This window comes from Juglans microcarpa x Juglans regia, chromosome 3D (assembly GCF_004785595.1).
Source record: "Juglans microcarpa x Juglans regia isolate MS1-56 chromosome 3D, Jm3101_v1.0, whole genome shotgun sequence".
Lineage (NCBI taxonomy): Eukaryota > Viridiplantae > Streptophyta > Magnoliopsida > Fagales > Juglandaceae > Juglans > Juglans microcarpa x Juglans regia.
The window spans coordinates 2,597,651-2,615,307 of NC_054598.1; the positions used below are offsets into that span (position 1 = coordinate 2,597,651).

The following is a 17,657-nucleotide window of genomic DNA, read 5'->3' on the forward strand; positions in this document are numbered from 1 at the left end:
CAAGTTATGTTTTTGTCTAAACCCTCATCATCCACCAACCAAAAAAATTGGGTTGCTCCAATCCCAATCAACCACGGGAAATCTCAGAATTCGAAGTCTAATTTGAAGAAGAAATAAATAATGCCAATATTATTGCTGCAAAAATGAAGAAACGCACAAAAATAGTGTTATTTTTTTCAAAGAGGATATACTAATACACGTGAAACGAAAAAGAAAAGAAAAATAGAGGTGGGTTTCATTATGGCCCGGACATTACTACACTCAAGACACATATAAGAAGTACTTCTTCGAGAAAGCTAAATACACCGCGTTATATGTGCAGTCGGTCAAAGCAAGTTGAAACTTACTACAGTTGAATCTAGATCGGTCAAACTTTTTTTCCCCTGCTATAATAACTGGAGTGGCACTGCAAGATTAGCAAGTAGTCACTCATCTTTCTGCAGTTACAGCTGAGTTATCGCCATTAGCAGTGGAGACAATCTCTGCAACCGGAGTTACAGCATCTGACTCACTAGCGTCACCATCACCCTGTGATAAACACCCGTGGAAAGAGGTGATGATAAAGGATAGAGAATCACTACACACCCGCACACATATATTTTACACATACATGTGGCCAAGAACCAGAAATTGCCTAGTGGAAGAAGGGTTCGAAGAAAGCAGAATGTTCTTCACAAGGGCTGTAACTCTTACCTGTTCAGTTGCCTTCAAAGAAGGATCCTGGATACCCATAGTTGAAACCTTGGAAAGATCTCGTAAAACTCCCTGCAAAACTCAAGCTATTATAATGAGATCACTGAACATACCATGAATTAGCTTTGTGTGGGAAAAGAAGCATGGTTATGAGTTTAAAGATGCATGTTTTCGTGCTCATTAAAAGTATTGGGAAGAGTATGGATGTAGAAACAAAGAACACATTTTTCTCTTATCCTTCTGGATGGTCAGGGGAGCCAATTCAAGCACGTGATACAAAGGAACAGATAACAAAAACTATGATCCTACAACCTCATCCATTCTAACAATGTTCATTACAGAAGCCAAGAGAAAGGATCAAATCAAGGAGAAAGTGGAAGTGAAGGGTATAGACGGTAAATGTAATTGAACTTGATAAATACTACAATAAACAGTGAAGGTTGAGAACCGTGCAGCCTGTAGTGACTCAATGCACTCAATATACATGGTTTTTTAAATATGCATATTTCCAATGAAAAAGAGAAGAAAATCAATCAGTATACTTTTTTGTAATTGCACAAACCTTGTTGGCCCACTTGAGCCCGCATGCATTACACAAAGTCCTTGGACCAGTTGGCCCTCTACGCATCATTGGAGTGGACTTTGAACTGATTCCACAATGTGTACATCTGCATAGAGCATCGCATCAAAGGTTTTACAAGAGAAGAGTTTCTATAGCATTTTCTTTGTAAATTAAAATGATGTAAAGTTCAAACTTGCAGCTATCATTCTCCTCTTCTGAGACGCATCAGAAATTCAGGGAGCATTTATTGTAGAACCTTAAATGGAAAGGGCAATAGGCAGGTCATAGGAAGACTTGTTTTATGGTCCGAATAAGCAAGAAGTTTTACTTATACATTAGGGAAAAAGATTAACACTCACGAAGTCTCCTGCATGCTATCATCTTGTCCAGGACCCTGTGTTGCACCATAAACTGAAGAATCTGATCCTGCTTCATCAGATATGGCCTTGGATGATGTAAACTGACCCTTCTTACGCTGCATCCTGACATAGTCATAGATGAAAGACGAGAAGGTGACCAGAAGGAAAAGAACTTATGGTAGAATGAGGAAGACAGCAAAAATATAAGTGGGGAAAAAAGAAAAACTAAAGGCTCGAAGAAAACCAGTTCAACTAGTATTCTATGTTGAACAGAAAAGATAGTTTCCACACCCAATGTTGTTTTTTTTAAGTAAACACTTGGAAACAAAATGTTAGTACAGAAGGAATAGACATTAGCCTTTTTTAGCATTCCAAGTCTCGCCACTTTTTATTTTTCCATGTTCATTAATTAACCAAGGCAAAAAAGAAAAAAGAACCAAAAAGATTATTGAGCTCCAATTTTGTGATATGTAAATATGAATCCCTTGGTCAAAGTGATCGGGAAACATCCAACAACTAGGCAATGCTCACTCCCCCCTCTCCAAAGATAAAAGGATGTGTTTTTTTTTCTTTTTTATATAAAACCAACATTACATTTATAATAAAAATGGATTAATTCAACAATAATAAGGAGCTTTTAATTTGCAACTTGTTTTACACTAAAAAGTGTACTTTAGACATAGGCAGGATATAATACCTGAGTGCAACTTCTTTCCGCACACTGTAACGGATTTTCTTATCAAAGCATCGCTCTTTTCTCTTCTCCCGGAATCGACTTAAAGAAGCAGCTCTCTGTGGTTGAATTGACCTCCCAGGAAAGTCGTTCATGCCCTGGAAAAGATGTAGCCAAGACAGGGAAAGCAAAAACAAATCAACACTCTTTGGAATGTTTTATATTTTTGAGAAAGCTTGAGCGAATTACGCATTTACGTACCCTTTGATTAAGAGGGACTGTTCCCATAGCAGGGATGCCAGAAGGGATTTCATATCCACCCAAAAGTAACAACACTGCCTGCACCTGTCAAATCAATCCAAAAAGCTTAGATTACATAGTATTTTCATATGAGCGCGGTGCTCTGCCGTCTGAGTAGCACCGCTCCATTTGACCGCTAGGCCATTGTGGCATTTTCTTTTTTTTTTTCTCATTTTTTTTTTCATATTTTTTTAACATATTTAAAATTTTTAAAAAATAAAAAAATACACAAATACATTAAAAATCACTTTTTTAATCATTACGTAAAAAAAATTAAATACCGGTCAAAGTGAGTGAGCAAAGTGAGAGGGCAAACTAACATTTTCCTTATCATATTTACAAGCTTTAAACACTAAAAACACCCGCTCATTTGAAACCACGCAAGATCCATTAAAGAACCACTTTATTCTTTTCCTTCTCTTTTTTGGATGGAGGATGGAGAAAACTATCTTTTTTCTGGTGGATCGGCATCAAAGCACAAAATGTGGCATTATAACCAAGACCCATTTGGAAACTCTACACACGTGTACACACGATTAGAAAACAGCGTCATATAAAAAGTAAAAGAAAGAACCACTTCACAAAATACGCAGTCCGCGGGCAGATAGAAAGCACAAGGTATGGCCTTATAACCAAGATCCAATTGAAAACTCTACAGACTATAATGATCTAATCTGTATTCTTTTACGGGGAAATATCATTAAAATGGCGGGTGTGCGCACACAATTGGAAAACAGCATCATAAAGTTACAAAACGTAGCACAATTAAAAAAAACTAATCACAGTCAAGCCAAAAAGTTAAAAACACTGACTTCCCCGAGTGAATAAGTATGATAACACTGCATACTCCAACAAAGAAACCGAAACTCTCACGGCTAAAAGGCACCATGGCACAAAAGAGCATGAAAATTCACCAAATCAATCAAACCCCATGTCAAGATCCTAAACTTACAGCCAAAATACCATCAAACACATTAACAACGCACAATTCACAAAATTCAGTAACCACCCATAAGCAAAAACCAGAACCTTATCCGGAGAGACCGCATCGAACACGTAAACCTCACCCTGGAACGAAAGCGTGAGCTGGTCAGCGCCTCCGTTACCGGCCACCGGAGGATAATCAGAGCTGGGAACGTAGATAGTATTGGGAGTGACCTCCTGGACGCCACCGTTAAACGTCACAGCTACGGCGCCATCTTCAAATCGGATCTGAGGGTTGTCGATGGACTCCTCGCCGCCCGCAACATCTTCGTCTTCATCCTCAATTTGACTCTCAATATTATTGGTCATTGCTCCTGAATTGAACATCGAAGCTTGGCGATTCGATTCCGGCATTGTTGCAGCGTTACATTACAGAGACAATTCAATTCGAAAACACGTTGAAGCAAAAAGAAAGAAGCTAAATTCAGAGAATACGGCGAACACCGGAATGATTAACAACAAAGAGCCCTAAGACAACCCAAAGAATTCACGAACACAAGGAAGATAAAGCTTTCGAGAAGGTCGACAGCTCGGAACCACAACAATTCAAAAGCGCAAAATTGTCGGATTTAAAATAAAACCTAAAATTCAGTTACTATTCTATTATTATTTATTTACTATTCAAATGTATTATAATTTTTTTAATATTCTTTTAAGTATTTTTTTAACTTTTTTAATAGCTAAGAAAGAATTAAAAAAATATATAATTTTATTAATACACATTTCCTTAATCATTAGATAAAATAATTTTTTTTTTTTAAAAATTAAATATAAAAATAATAGTAAATGAGTAGTAGTAAGATAGTAACCCTATTATTATTTAACTCAAAAAGCACGAAATTATCTCCAAAAATTACTAGAGTTCATTTAAAAAAGAGAAATACTATAGCCACAAACTCATTATACAAAAATAATTCTATAAATTGATGTGGTTTCATATGGTTTGTCAGATTATAAAATTTTTTATTATAAAATAGATTTGACAAATCACACGAAAACACGTTATTTTGTAAAATTATTTTTATGTAACCTTTTATGATTATATCACTCCTCGTTAAATATTGTTAAAATATTATTTATCTCTTTTTTTTTTTTCAAAGTTATCATGGATGCGGGAGGGAAGGGTGAGATAGAAGTTTCTAAAAAATTTCATTACAATCATCATTAGAGCATTCTCATCCGGTTTCTTAAATTTTTTCTTAAATTTTAGATAAAAATGACACTCTTTATAATTTTATCTTAAATTTTACTCATTTTCAAAAAGTCTTCTACATCTCATTCTCCATCATTTTCCTATTTTATTAAAATAATATTTTTCTATTCTTTATTTATTACTTTTTTCTCACTTCCATTTACAAATTTAACTACTCAATATTTTTTTCTTATATTTTGAATTATTACTCTAGTGAATATTTTAAATAATAATTTAAATTATTTTTAATATTTTTAAAATTATTATTTTTTTATATTTTAGTAGTTATTTAAATTATTTTTAAAACTATTATTTAAAACTATAACAAATATAAGTACAAGAGAAAGTATAGATGATTGAAATAAGAATTAATTTAATTAAAATGAATAAAATATTGATAAAAGTGATTTAGGGGATGAACAGTGATTCCGTATATTTGGGAAACTAGTGTTCATTCCCTAAACATTTTCTCTAAAATAGGGATTGGGATGGAGGGAGGTTTTTAGAGCATTCCTTAAACTTTTTCACAAATTATAGAGAAAAAGAAGTTATAGGGCACCGTATAAGAATGCTCTTATACACGAATAAAAATAGATTAAACAGGCTATAAGTGCTACCATCACAAATTTTTTATAAAAGTAAATTTACGAACTAATATATCTTCATATAATACGTTAGATTTACTTAATAAAAATAATTATATAATTTCATGTAACACATTAAATCACATCAATTTGAGAGTATATTGATGTGAGATCAATTTGTAATTAAATCATTTCTCTGAACAAATATATGAACAAAAATAAAAGCCAACGTGGGTGGATTGTGAACACAAATTCCACCATAGTCATCATAATATATACATCAACAAAAATCCCCTTTAGTGTTTATATTATGTTATTAGTACGAATTTAACTTAGATTCAGTGTAAAAATACGTATCTTATGATCTTCGTGCATTAATTTTTAATATTCCCTGAAAAAATCATTGACATTAGTATTACGATTTAGTGATTACTGTTATTTCTCGTTGAGTGTGTTTGGATATTGAAGTGAGTTGAGTTGAGTTGATATGATAAAATATTATTAGAATATTATTTTTTAATATTATTATTATTTTGAGATTTAAAAAAATAAATTATTTATTATATTTTATGTTAAAATTTAAAAAAGTTATAATAATGAGTTGAGAGTAATTGAAAATCCAAACAAAGCCCAGCAGCGTCCCATGACTCCCATCCCCCCGGTTTGTTATATTTACCTTAACGCAACACCCACAGATATTGTGGAGAACTGAAATCATGAACGTAGAAGAAGAAGTTGAGCGTCTCAAAGAAGAAATCAAGAGGCTTGGCAAGGTCCAAGACGATGGTTCTTACAAGGTACACGCTAGAACTCGGCTTCTTTCTCAGTTTCTGCCCTTTTTCCTTTACACGTAGTAGTAGATTTGCTCTCATTTTTCTCCATCTTTCTCACCGTTACAAGTTCCTATTGCTCCTTTGGTACTCGACCCAGATCAATAAATGAATTGAGTGGTATTTGAATGTCCGATAGTTGATGCGATCTTGATCCGGATCCAGATTCTTCGTACCGTTTAAATGGCCGATCTATAACATACAGCTGATATAGATGGGAGATCTGACTGCGTCTGCATTGCGGGTCCTTTTATTTTATTGCCTGATTGGATTTCCTTACATATCCAAATGAATTAGATCGTGCCAATTTCAGTTTCAGACCATCCTAGGATAAGAAAAAATCTAAGGGTTCGCGGGTTTGAAAAATGGCCAACATTTCGGAGTGTGTAACGCTTTATATTGCTATATGCTCGAGGATTCATTTGTCGGAAGTTGGGTTAGAAAGTTGTCTGTTTTTTTTTATATATAATATATATTTTCCCCTTAAGATATGCAGGGTAAGGGGTGGAGACATTAACCTTGTGCTTTACAATTTCCATTTGTTCTTCAATATGTCATCTGGGTTTTTTCTAATGATAGAAATTTGGCTTGTGTCTGTCTGGAAGGTCACATTTGGCATCCTATTCAATGATGATAGGTGTGCAAACATATTCGAAGCACTGGTTGGGACACTCCGAGCAGCAAAGAAGCGGAAAGTTTTGACATATGATGGCGAGCTGCTGCTGCAAGGAGTCCATGACAATGTAGAAATCACACTCAAACCCACGCCAGCTGCTGTGGCAGCGGCCACAGTGGCAACTGATGCAGCTGTCGGGAGTTGAACATTTGTGCTGTTGCTCCCACCGGGACGTGTTTGGAAGTGAAGTATTGCTTAATGTTTTGCTGTTCTATGATGTGTAATTTAAGAGACAAACTTACTTTGGAGAAGATGTTTACACTTGTTTGATTCTCCATGAAATTTGACCTTCTTTCCCTCCCCCAACAATGAAAATGGAAGCTCAAGTTTGTCATCCCGATATCTATCTCACAAGTTTAAGCCGAGAAGCGCACAAATCATCATGTCAATGCAAAGCTTCTCCCAGGCAGGTACTGTATAAAGGGTCCGAAAATGGATTGGGAGCAATTATTATATTTTTTAATATTATTACCTTGAGATGGGGAATGAACTTCATATACAACATCATACACAACCTTTGGATCAAATAATGAAATTGAGCACAATGACATTAGGACTACAACGCCATCCAACATAACACTTGGGTTTCAAGACAAGGCTGTTAATTGCGGTTTGAAATGAGATAATTTTAAATAAAAATTGAAAGTAAAAAAAATATTATTTTTAATATTATTATTATTTTGAGATTTGAAAAAATTAAATTGTTTATTATATTTTATATAAAAATTTAGAAAAGTTGTAATGATATGATAAGAAGAGATAAAATACTTTCACTATCCAAACAAGACCTAAGTTGGGAGCGGGGCTCAAACTTTTTTCATCTTCTCTGTTCTCAAAATATTCATCAGTCCTCCTAGAAAAATCACTCATTATAAAACATAACAGTGAACAATTAGAGCCAAAATGCTTTCGCAAAAATGCCAGGATTGGCAAGCCCAGAAGGGCTGAATTTTCCTACTGTAATGTACAGTGTACACATTATGAGGGGGGAAAAAGCAACTAAAACAAGCAACAAACAAGAGTAGTCGTCTTCTCTCAAAACATTATGAGCCATGGCCGAGGATGAGATGATTTCATCGTGATGATCCAGTGAGAATGAATGCATGGAGGAGACTCTGAGCTGCCTGCGTTTCATCGGGTGTCCCGGATATGACAACAATCCTGTCACTTGATCCAGAGAGAGGATCATGCACTATGACCTTAGCGCCTGATATCTGATCAGAAATGCCAGAGAGAAAATACAAGTGCTTTTGAGAATAATTTTTGTACAAGTTGATTTTAAGAATGGTATCTTAAAAATACTAAAAATTGATGGCAACCATGGTCCATGGTATACAAGCATCAAAAGAAAACATAAGAAAGGCTATTAGAGGGTCTAACAGTGTCGTAACAGCCACTTCGTGCATTTGCTGAGTTTTGAGATAGGTCACTTCCACAGATATATAACTTGCAATTTTTTAGAATTATAGGTAGATGGGTCGCCATCATTAAATATGACTTGCAATGTTAACATTTAGAAACAATGCTAACACAGTATTTAAGCATAAATTGGCTTAAAAAAAGGGTGGGGGTTACCTGTCTCAAACGAGCCAGATTGCTACCATTATCCCCATATACAGAGCTAATTACATTATCAGGAACTATGATCTCTACAGTCGTGTTTGTCACAATGGCAGATTTGTTTCTGCTGCAAATACCAAAAGAAAAGGGTAATTAAAGATGCATGCAATTTTTTTTTTTTATCAGTAAATTAAATCATCAAAGTGTAGCCATGGAGTTTTGAAAAATTATAGATGCTTGCAATTACAGAGTCTTTTTCTTATCTTGATGGGTCAAATAAAGTTTTATTGAATCATGTAAATAGGCATGCCCACGTTATACAACTGAGAACACCTACTTCAATTACACAGTTTCAGACATACTTATAAGGAGGCAAAAAAAAAAAACCAGTTTCAGACACTGATTGTGAATATGTTATGCTCTCTTCTCTTTCTTTCTGAAAGTACGTGGACTAGATAGTTATTCAAATCAAACGATAGCAGATGCGCACAATTACACAGTTTAGACCCTTTGAATATTTTTTGATAAGAGAATATTTTATATTATTCTCTTCAATTTTTTCCATAGAAAGCACATGGACAAGATAGTTATTGAGTCAACCCACACATTGATAATACAGCGATGATGTAGTCAATCCTAAATTTGTGTGGCTCTTTGATGGGGGAAGACCATGCTAGTCATCTGAGTGTCTGGTGTGTAGTGGGTGCATCTTAGTGTCTTCTTACTCAAATAAATCAATTAGAAAAATAGATGGTTCTGGTTCTTGAAACTCCACTCTTTAAGCATCACTGCAGGTATGTGCAGTGATATACACAAAGCAGCTGTGTATGATCACATCTTAGATAAGTAATTTATTAGGTATTTATGTTTACTGCCGGGATTGTGGTTGATTTCCCCCATATCTTTTTTCTCTCTCCTCTACTTTTTCTCTCCGTACATGTGCACTTCTCTTCCGCGTCTACATTCCATGGCGGTTTAACCCCAGTAGGAATTAACATCTTATAGGAAGTATAACTGTATAAGTGTCAAGGATGGGGTACATGAAGGCAGTCCTTATAGAAACAAAGTTATTTGAGATTGTGCATGCTGGAAGTCAAGCATTACGCATCATAGAAAGGGGAAAGAAGGCGACTAAAGACTTGGTAATCCGTTTCACTACTGCGAACTGGGTTGTGCAGTCCCTTGAAGGATGCGCTTGATCGGATGATAAGAAGAAATTTATAAAAACTTTCAGTTATGGCAGCAGTGCTTATATTGCACAGAGGTTCTCTAATGATTTCGGAAGACATTTGGCCATAGGAGAATATAGAGGTGGTGGCAGGAGAAGCATCATCATCGTTCCAAAAGATGTTGGAGGCCAAGGCAGGAGAAGGTTGGCTATGGAGCTTCGTGAGATGTGTGGTGGTGTGGTGAACGCAGTACGGGAGAAGTACGGGAGTGATGAGGCTCCCACCCAACGACATGTGAAGATAACCACTGCCAAGACCTATGCTGCGGCCATAATGGGCACTGCTCCAGCCACGAGAGGTGCCGTCGGCAGACCAGTAGTGACACAGAGAAGAATAAGGTCAGACTTTAAACTAAAGGGCAGTTTTGGAATTTTGAAGGAGAAGGGTGTATCCGTTAGAGAGAAGGGTAGAGAGGAGAGCTTTGTAGCACCATTAGTCAGAGGTGCTTACACTAGAAGGGGTGGAGGCTCTCTGATCAAGGGGAGTGTAGCTGAGAAGACTTTTAACTTAGCATAAAGGAGGAACTTATAGCTGAAAGGAAGAGGCTCTCGAGCTTAATAAACAAAATTGATCAAGATATGGGCCTGGATCAGGGATTGGAAGTGGCCTGTTATGTTCCTGGGGCACTAGGCGCTCAAGTGGGCTTGGGAGTTAACAACAAGACTTCGGCCATGAAGGGTAAGAAGGAGAAGGGCCTGGGATAGAAGACGGCACGACCTAAGCCTTTGGGTACACAGGTGGACACGGGGGGAGCTGAAAAGGCTTGGGCCGAAAAGGGAAAACAGAAAGCCCACAATCCTGTAGGACATCTCACATCAGGCCCAGCAATGGCATGCCAATCTACGTTCGAGGTTGGGTCTCCTTTGGTGCTGCACAAAATCTACCGGTGGCTGACACCCACCGAATGGGGTCACCACAGAATCGACCGATGGGGGAAGGCAGAGCCGATGGCCAGATTCTCGGCCGATGGGGGGATGCCGGCCACACTGCCGTCAAACATAAGGGAAGTTGGGTTGGTTTTTGATACAAAAACGACAGATCTGCTCACATAGATGAGAACTCACCCTAGAATGCGCCATCGTTGGATATGGTGGACCTTTCAAGCCGGGAGAAGGATCCAACAGAGGTGAGCGGTTATGAGGCTAATACGGAGGCAGCAGGAAGTCCATCTCACTGTGATGGTTGTCTTTGACTCCAATGGGATTGAAGGAGAGTATATACAGAGGCTAGTTTCGGGCTTAGACAGAGTGAAGGTGGCACAAGCAGCCCCTTTGGTGTGTGAAGATGCTTGTTGGGAAGAACCAACTCCATTGTTGTCCCTACATCCGAACAAGAACAGCAACATCCATGCCTCAGATTGGGTCTTAAACAAGGCAAAAGAGATTCAACACTGTGTGGGGATTTTATACGACGGTTTCGAGGATTAGTTCATAGCCCTCCTTGCAGCTATAGAAGCTGGAAAGAATAATTTGGTATCACCCAGGGAGCTCACATCAGCTAAGAAGAAATCAAGATAACTCAAAAGACTTGATTGGAGAGTAAATGATGGAGCAAGAGAAAAAAGCTCTAACCAGGGGAAAGTGAAGGGAAGGGCAAAGGAGGTGGTTTTATGAAACCAAAAATTGTTTCTTGGAATGTAAGGGGGCCGAAGGAGAAGGATAAACGCCTTGTGGCAAACCGTCATTGCTTTGAAGCATGGAGAATCACGGGGGGGATGGTGTAATAAGGTGAGTGGGCCTAATGAAGTGGGGCTATGGAAACATATAAGAAGAGGGTGGGACACATATGCAGCACATACTCATTTCAATGTTGGAAACGGATTGAAGGTAAAATTTTGGCATGATGTACAGTGTAGGGATCGGGCACTTAAGGAAGTTTTTCCACGAGTTTATAGCTTAGCAAGAATGAAAGAAGCATCGATTGCGGATATATTTATCATCTCCAATGGCCTTCCCCAATGGAATATTACTTTCCTTAGAGATGCACAAGATTGAGAAATGGATGACTTTTCGGCGTTCTAAGATCTATTGGTGCCCCTCTAAGAAGGGAACATTCACGGCCTGCTCTTTCTGCCAAACCATGACCATGCACAACATAGATTTGTTCCCATGGAAGAGCATCTGGAAGACAAAGGCACCTCTAAAGGCAGCATTTTTTGTATCGATGGCTTTTTGGGAGAAGATTCTCACTATGGACAACTTGCGGAAATGTTGTATTATAGTTATGGACTGGTGCTATATGTGCAAGAAGAGTGGAGAGTCCGTTGACCACCTACTACTACATTGTGAGATTGCCATGACCTTGTGGAATGAAGTCTTTGCTCGATTGGGGTTAGCTTGGGTGATGCCGAATGTGACGTTCTAGCTTCTTGGAGAGGTATTCGGGGCAACTCTCAAATTGCATCCATATGGAAGATGATAACTATAAGTCTACGGTGGTGCATTTGGAGGGAGCGGAACGCAAGAAGCATTGAAGACCAAGAGCGATCGATGGATGAGCTTAGAAATTGTCTTTTCAATACTTTACTCCATTGGTCGATTGTAATTGATTTCCATGGCATGACATTTCATCCTCCTATCTCTAAATTAGCACGCCTAGGCATCGCTCTTGTATATGTCCCGTATACTTGGGCTTATGCCTACTCTTTTGATCAATAAAAATTTGTTTATTGATAAAAAGAAAAAGAAAAAAAAAAAGAAAAAAAAAGTTTACTGCCCAATAGGGCATGGACGTGATATGCATGAAGCATCAGCTAGAACTGAGTGGCATGTAAGAGGTCCCACGGGTACAACCGTGCATATAGGTAATTTAGTTGATATTCAATAATAAGATGCAAGAATGCACATAAGATGATAATGCACAACAGCATCTGAGTTAATTATGAGTCAACACTCACCACTATTTCAAATTTAACTTGGAAAGGACATTTCATTATCTCTGCAGATCTCATTTAATACTCACTAGAGCAATAAACAACAAAGGCTTTGATAAACATTAAAAATTTTGCAATGTACTATACTCTTAATGTGAATGAAATGAAGTACAAACTTAAATTGCAGTCCACTCGCTTGGAAACAAAACTAAAGACAGGTATAAACGAAATTATTTATGGATAAAACGATGGATGGAGCACTTTGCGAGCTTAATTAATCTTTGTTATCTTGGAATGTTTTGATTTGAGTTTTAGTTGGTACTAATCATTGATTACCTTATTTGATGCTATAATAGGTAGCAGAATAGGTCATCTCCAGCAGGCACTCCAACCTAAACAACACTTAAATCCAATTCCCCAAAACCAAAAAAACAACATTGATTACCTTTTGTTTTTCCTAATTGTTTGTACAAATCTGATATCAAAGTTCATTCATATAAACCATCCCAGGCAAACAGAATCACAACCAGACGAAATTGAATTTGATTTACCAACCTGCCAAGTTCTAAGCCACCTTTGAGAGAAGTAAATCCTATGCCAGAATCTGTATTGCTTGGATTTACTCCAACTGCTAACTGCAAATGAACCCACCCATAAGAAGTGGAGGGAGAGAGAGAGAGAGAGAGAGATAAGAGATCTTACCTGTGATGCCCATAACCTTGGTGAAGGAGGAAGATCTAAACCATGGGAACTTCCAAGATGATCTATACTTTGACTTAAAGTAGTATGTCGACTGAGACTATGGGAAACACCTACTGATGGATCTGTACATTGAGTTAGAGAAGCATGTCGACTGAGACCATGAGAGACACAAACTGATGGATGACTTCCAATAGGCACAGGATCTCTGAGTCTTCCATAGGGGCTGGTGTCGGACAACACAGAGGAACTGCTCCTTGCTCCAACATTGTTCTGGGTGCTGGAGAAAATGTTATCACGCAGTCTACCAGTTACATTATACAATGCGTCTTGCACATTTGAAAACTCTCCTGAAATCTGTCAAATAAATAAATAGACGCATGAATACATTCCTGTACTTGCAGATTATTCTATTTGATTAAAGCCACCATATAAAAAAAAATCACCAAATGAAATCTGTATTATTCAGTTTGCTGCAGATTTTTTCCCCAAGGGTAATTATATTAAACTACTAATGCAAACATCTTTTCTTGAGAAATCAAAATGATTTTTTTACCAGAATTAAAAAGGACAAAGCTCAAATACACATGAAGTGCATTTAAAATGCTTCTAAAGAAACACAGAAGACCTAAGAATTCCAAAAAAAGGGACATGGAATGGGAGCAATCATTTCATATCAACAAACCTGGAAAGAAAGTATGCTCAAAAAAGACCCAAAAGCAATTAACTTTGAGTCTTGTTTTTTTTTTTTTTTTACTAGGTTAATAAATGAGTAAAATTTTGACTAGACTTCCAAGTTATAAGAGAAAAGAAAGTATAGGCATTAATTTGAAAAAAGGATATGCAATGCTTTTATAAATAGCTAAGGATTCCCCCCCCCCCCCCCCCCCCCCCCCCCCCCCCCCCCCCCCCCCCCCCCCCCCCCAAAAAAAAAAAATAGCTCTCCACGCGATATAAGGAATAAATAAAATTGAAGCTTCCTTTGCCACCCTTCCATTGTACTTCAAAAGAAGTGACAACATCTCACCTGCACCACTTGATCATTCTCTGACACACACTTTGGCACCTGTTCACCTCCAATTATTCGAATGCCAGCACCTGTAACCTTCCGCATCTCTGAAATTATTGCACCTCCTTTTCCCAACAAACAACCAACTTGGTTTGAGGGGACTACAAGCCGCACAGTAACAGGTGACCCCTTAGTTGAGACAGAATCTTGGCCCTTCTCAATACCCTCTATAGACCTAGAGAAAACAAGAACCACCGCCTTTTGTGCTGGTGAGTATCGTGAATCAGGATTCTACACAATAGAAATCCAACCATAAAACGTATTAATAACCAGTAAATAAGCAGATGTACTTCATGAGAGAAAGGGAGAGAGAGAGAGAGAGAGAGTACTCAACAACAAACCTCTGATGCAGTAATGGTAACTAATCGTTCATCACACTCAACTATAGAAGCTCCAATACTTATATTAGCACCTGTCTCACTTTGAAGAGCCCTGATAATGGCACCCCCTTTTCCAATTACGCCTCCAACCCTATCAGTGGAACAAAGCATCTTAAAAATAACATCCTGCAGCTGTGTTTTTGTTTCCAAAGTAGAAGCCCTCTCGACCTCTATTGACACCGGATGAACTCCTGAAGCATAATTCATAGAGCTGTATGGCATACTGTGTGGCCCTGAATTTCTCTGTGAAAGATGATCTAAATGGAGGTCAGATAAGGTCTCATGGGGAACTGCTTCTACAGGTTTGCTTCCAATCATCCTTGTCTTGTCAACTGGCAGGCAATCTTGAAGACGGCGGGACACAGCAACAAGCGCTTTCTTTACAGCCAAAACATTCCCTTCTATCTGCAACATTGTTAACCCATTTATACAAGGGAACAAGAGAAAATTTTCCTATTAAAATACCATAGCAGTAAACGAAAGCATCAGATAAACGTACATTTCTTTTTTTTTTGATAGGTAATCAAAGATATTGTATTCATAGACAGGAAGATAAACCTACATTTCTGCCACTCAGGAAGCCGTAACAGACCACTTGGACATGAAAAATGCAATATCTCGTTTTAGTTCCACTCCCAAGCTCCCTCACCCATTGATACTTTTAAAAAAAAAGCTCCCCACCCATTGATTGAAGGAAGAGGCTAAACACAAGCAAAAGGGGTAGTCAACTAAAGATATAGTGACTTCTCATGCACGAAATGGTACTCTCGCTTTAAAATGTAGACTACAATACCTTTCACTATGTTTTTGACCCAGAATGCGCACAACTTTTCATTAACCAGGGCTCGCTGGTTAGGATTTTTCTTTCAATTTATTAGGCTATTGAATATCGTTCAAGAAAAAAAAATAGGAATTATTTTCTTCAAAAATTGGCTTGAGGATTCAAGGGCTTGACCTCACTAAACATTTCTTTATTTTTTTATAAGTAAACATTTCTGTATTTTTATTAGAAAATGTTAGAAAATTGCATTCGATATATTCTTACTTTAAACTGAATTATAAAAAATATACTCTGATTTTAAACTGAATCACAGAAAGAATAAATTTAGTTCTCTCTCATGATTTGGAAAATTTTCACTGCTCCTTTCCCCACAAAGGATATGTAACTGCCTAGACCTAGCTCTTTGAATAAAAACCATATCCTAACTCGTCTAATGTTCTTTGGACTAAACAACATCTTCAAGTAAACATACAGGATCTCAATCCTCAGGTCAAGTTACATAGACTCCGATAAAATAATATTAAAACATGAAAATGTAGGCCTATATAATTCTACCATGGAGATCCACTGGTTTCACTGACGTATTCTCAAACTGAATATCAATACCATTGCATTCCATCCTAGGGTAAGGACTTGGTACCTAATTGGTCAAATACTAATGTTGTTACTTATAAAAGATGTTGTGATCGAAAGAGGTGCTAGGCGATGCAATTCTCTGTCCAATATTTGCAGTTGCACTCTCAAACAAGTGTTTTGAACACCAATACCAAGGAAAACACTAATGGGAGGGTTAACTCTATTCAGTAATAATAAAAATGAAAAACAATAAGAGCCATTCAATGAATAAAAGATGCAACCGATAAAAAATTTAAATAATTTCATGCATCCACTGCTAAAGCTAACAAAATCAGGAATAAAGGATTGTGATGCCTGATTAGCTAATTTCTAAAAGCGAGCGGATCCTGGTATATATACTTGGATTGTACCTTTTACGTTAACAAAAATTTGTACTAAAAAAACATAAAGTAAACTACACAAAAAACTGAGTATGCTTGCTTACTACTACATAACACACGACAATGCAGGCCATGACGTTGCATAATATCGAAACTCGTCAACTACTCTCCCAGCCTCTAAATCTAGCTTAACTGGTCAAGAAGAAGTCAACTAAATGGTAAACAAAATTTAGCACACAACAGATGAATCTTAGCACAATGTACACTAGAAAGAAAGCAAACAACCAGCGAATGCCCGACTTCAAAAGAGTTGAAAACAAACCTTACCTCGATCATCTCGTCGGACGGGGCAGCACAGGCAGGCAACTTGTCGGTCAAAATCCTAATCTTGCAGCCACTCTCTTTCCTGATCTTCTCCACGACCTTCCCTCCCTTCCCTATCACGGACCCCACCTGCGTCGCCTCCACCAGAAGCCGGCACGATACGACCCCGACCCCAACCTCCACGCCGTCGCTCTCGGCCGCCACCTCCAGTATTCTCTCGAACACCTTCATCAGCGCCTCTTGCGCCTTCGACACCTCAACAACACCGTCGGAATTCAGGGATACTTTTTCTTCGCCGGAGCCGCTGCAGTTCTTTAGAGTGATGTTGGTGGTGAGGGCTCCGGGGGCAACGACGAGAATGACCCGTTCGGGGGACTCATTTGGGGCCTCCTCGATCCGGATCTTAGAACCGGTGGACTGCTGGAGGGTCTTGATGACGTTGCCAGACTTTCCGATGACACCGCCGATGCGCGAGGCGTGGCAGAGGAGGCGGAATGCCACGTGGCCCGGGGGGTGGAGAGTGGAGGGGGTGGGTGCTTGGAACGCTTTGAGGCCCCATTTGCGGGGCTCGGGTCGTACATGTAAGCCGCGGTGGATGCGTAGAGTGTCGAATTCGAACGCTTTACTGGTGGAGAGAGATAAGTGCTGCCCATAATCTAACTCACGCACACAAGTATGTTCCCTCTCTCTCTCTCTCTCTCTCTCTCTATGCAGATTAGGGTTGCTTCTATTCTGCCTGCGTCACCGCAAGGGATTCTCGGGGAGTTGCAGTTTCAGAGAGGGAGAGAGGGGGTTTTGGGGCTACTCAGGATCAGCGAAACGTCGCCGTACGTACTGAAGTAAGCGCCATTTATTACTTTTTGGCTGCCGCTGGAGCGCTTTGATTTATTTTCTGAACCCACGTTCTTTTTTTTTTTTTTTTCTTTAATTTTCT

At 38.3% G+C, this 17,657-nt stretch overlaps 3 protein-coding genes across 3 annotated transcripts; 1 reads left to right on the plus strand and 2 right to left on the minus strand.

The window, feature by feature from the left end:
• Positions 1-101: 101 nt before the first annotated feature.
• Positions 102-4,160, minus strand: LOC121255466 (GATA transcription factor 24-like). Its single transcript, XM_041155812.1, has 7 exons — positions 3,617-4,160; positions 2,549-2,632; positions 2,312-2,445; positions 1,615-1,737; positions 1,256-1,361; positions 694-765; positions 102-528 (listed from the first exon to the last, which is right to left on the minus strand). The coding sequence occupies exons 1-7, from the start codon at positions 3,923-3,925 to the stop codon at positions 430-432; spliced, it is 927 nt and encodes a 308-aa protein (XP_041011746.1). The 5' UTR covers positions 3,926-4,160; the 3' UTR covers positions 102-429.
• Positions 4,161-5,994: 1,834 nt separating this feature from the next.
• On the plus strand, positions 5,995-7,187 carry LOC121255517 (costars family protein). The gene is made up of 2 exons (XM_041155881.1): positions 5,995-6,144; positions 6,783-7,187. The coding sequence occupies exons 1-2, from the start codon at positions 6,064-6,066 to the stop codon at positions 6,996-6,998; spliced, it is 297 nt and encodes a 98-aa protein (XP_041011815.1). The 5' UTR covers positions 5,995-6,063; the 3' UTR covers positions 6,999-7,187.
• A 459-nt stretch (positions 7,188-7,646) lies between these two features.
• LOC121255373 (KH domain-containing protein HEN4) lies at positions 7,647-17,577 on the minus strand. Its single transcript, XM_041155664.1, is given in 8 exon segments — positions 7,647-8,067; positions 8,429-8,540; positions 13,070-13,149; positions 13,217-13,570; positions 14,241-14,513; positions 14,624-15,067; positions 16,727-17,238; positions 17,241-17,577. Coding segments are annotated over 8 exon segments (2,052 nt in total). The 5' UTR covers positions 17,377-17,577; the 3' UTR covers positions 7,647-7,926.
• Positions 17,578-17,657: the final 80 nt, after the last annotated feature.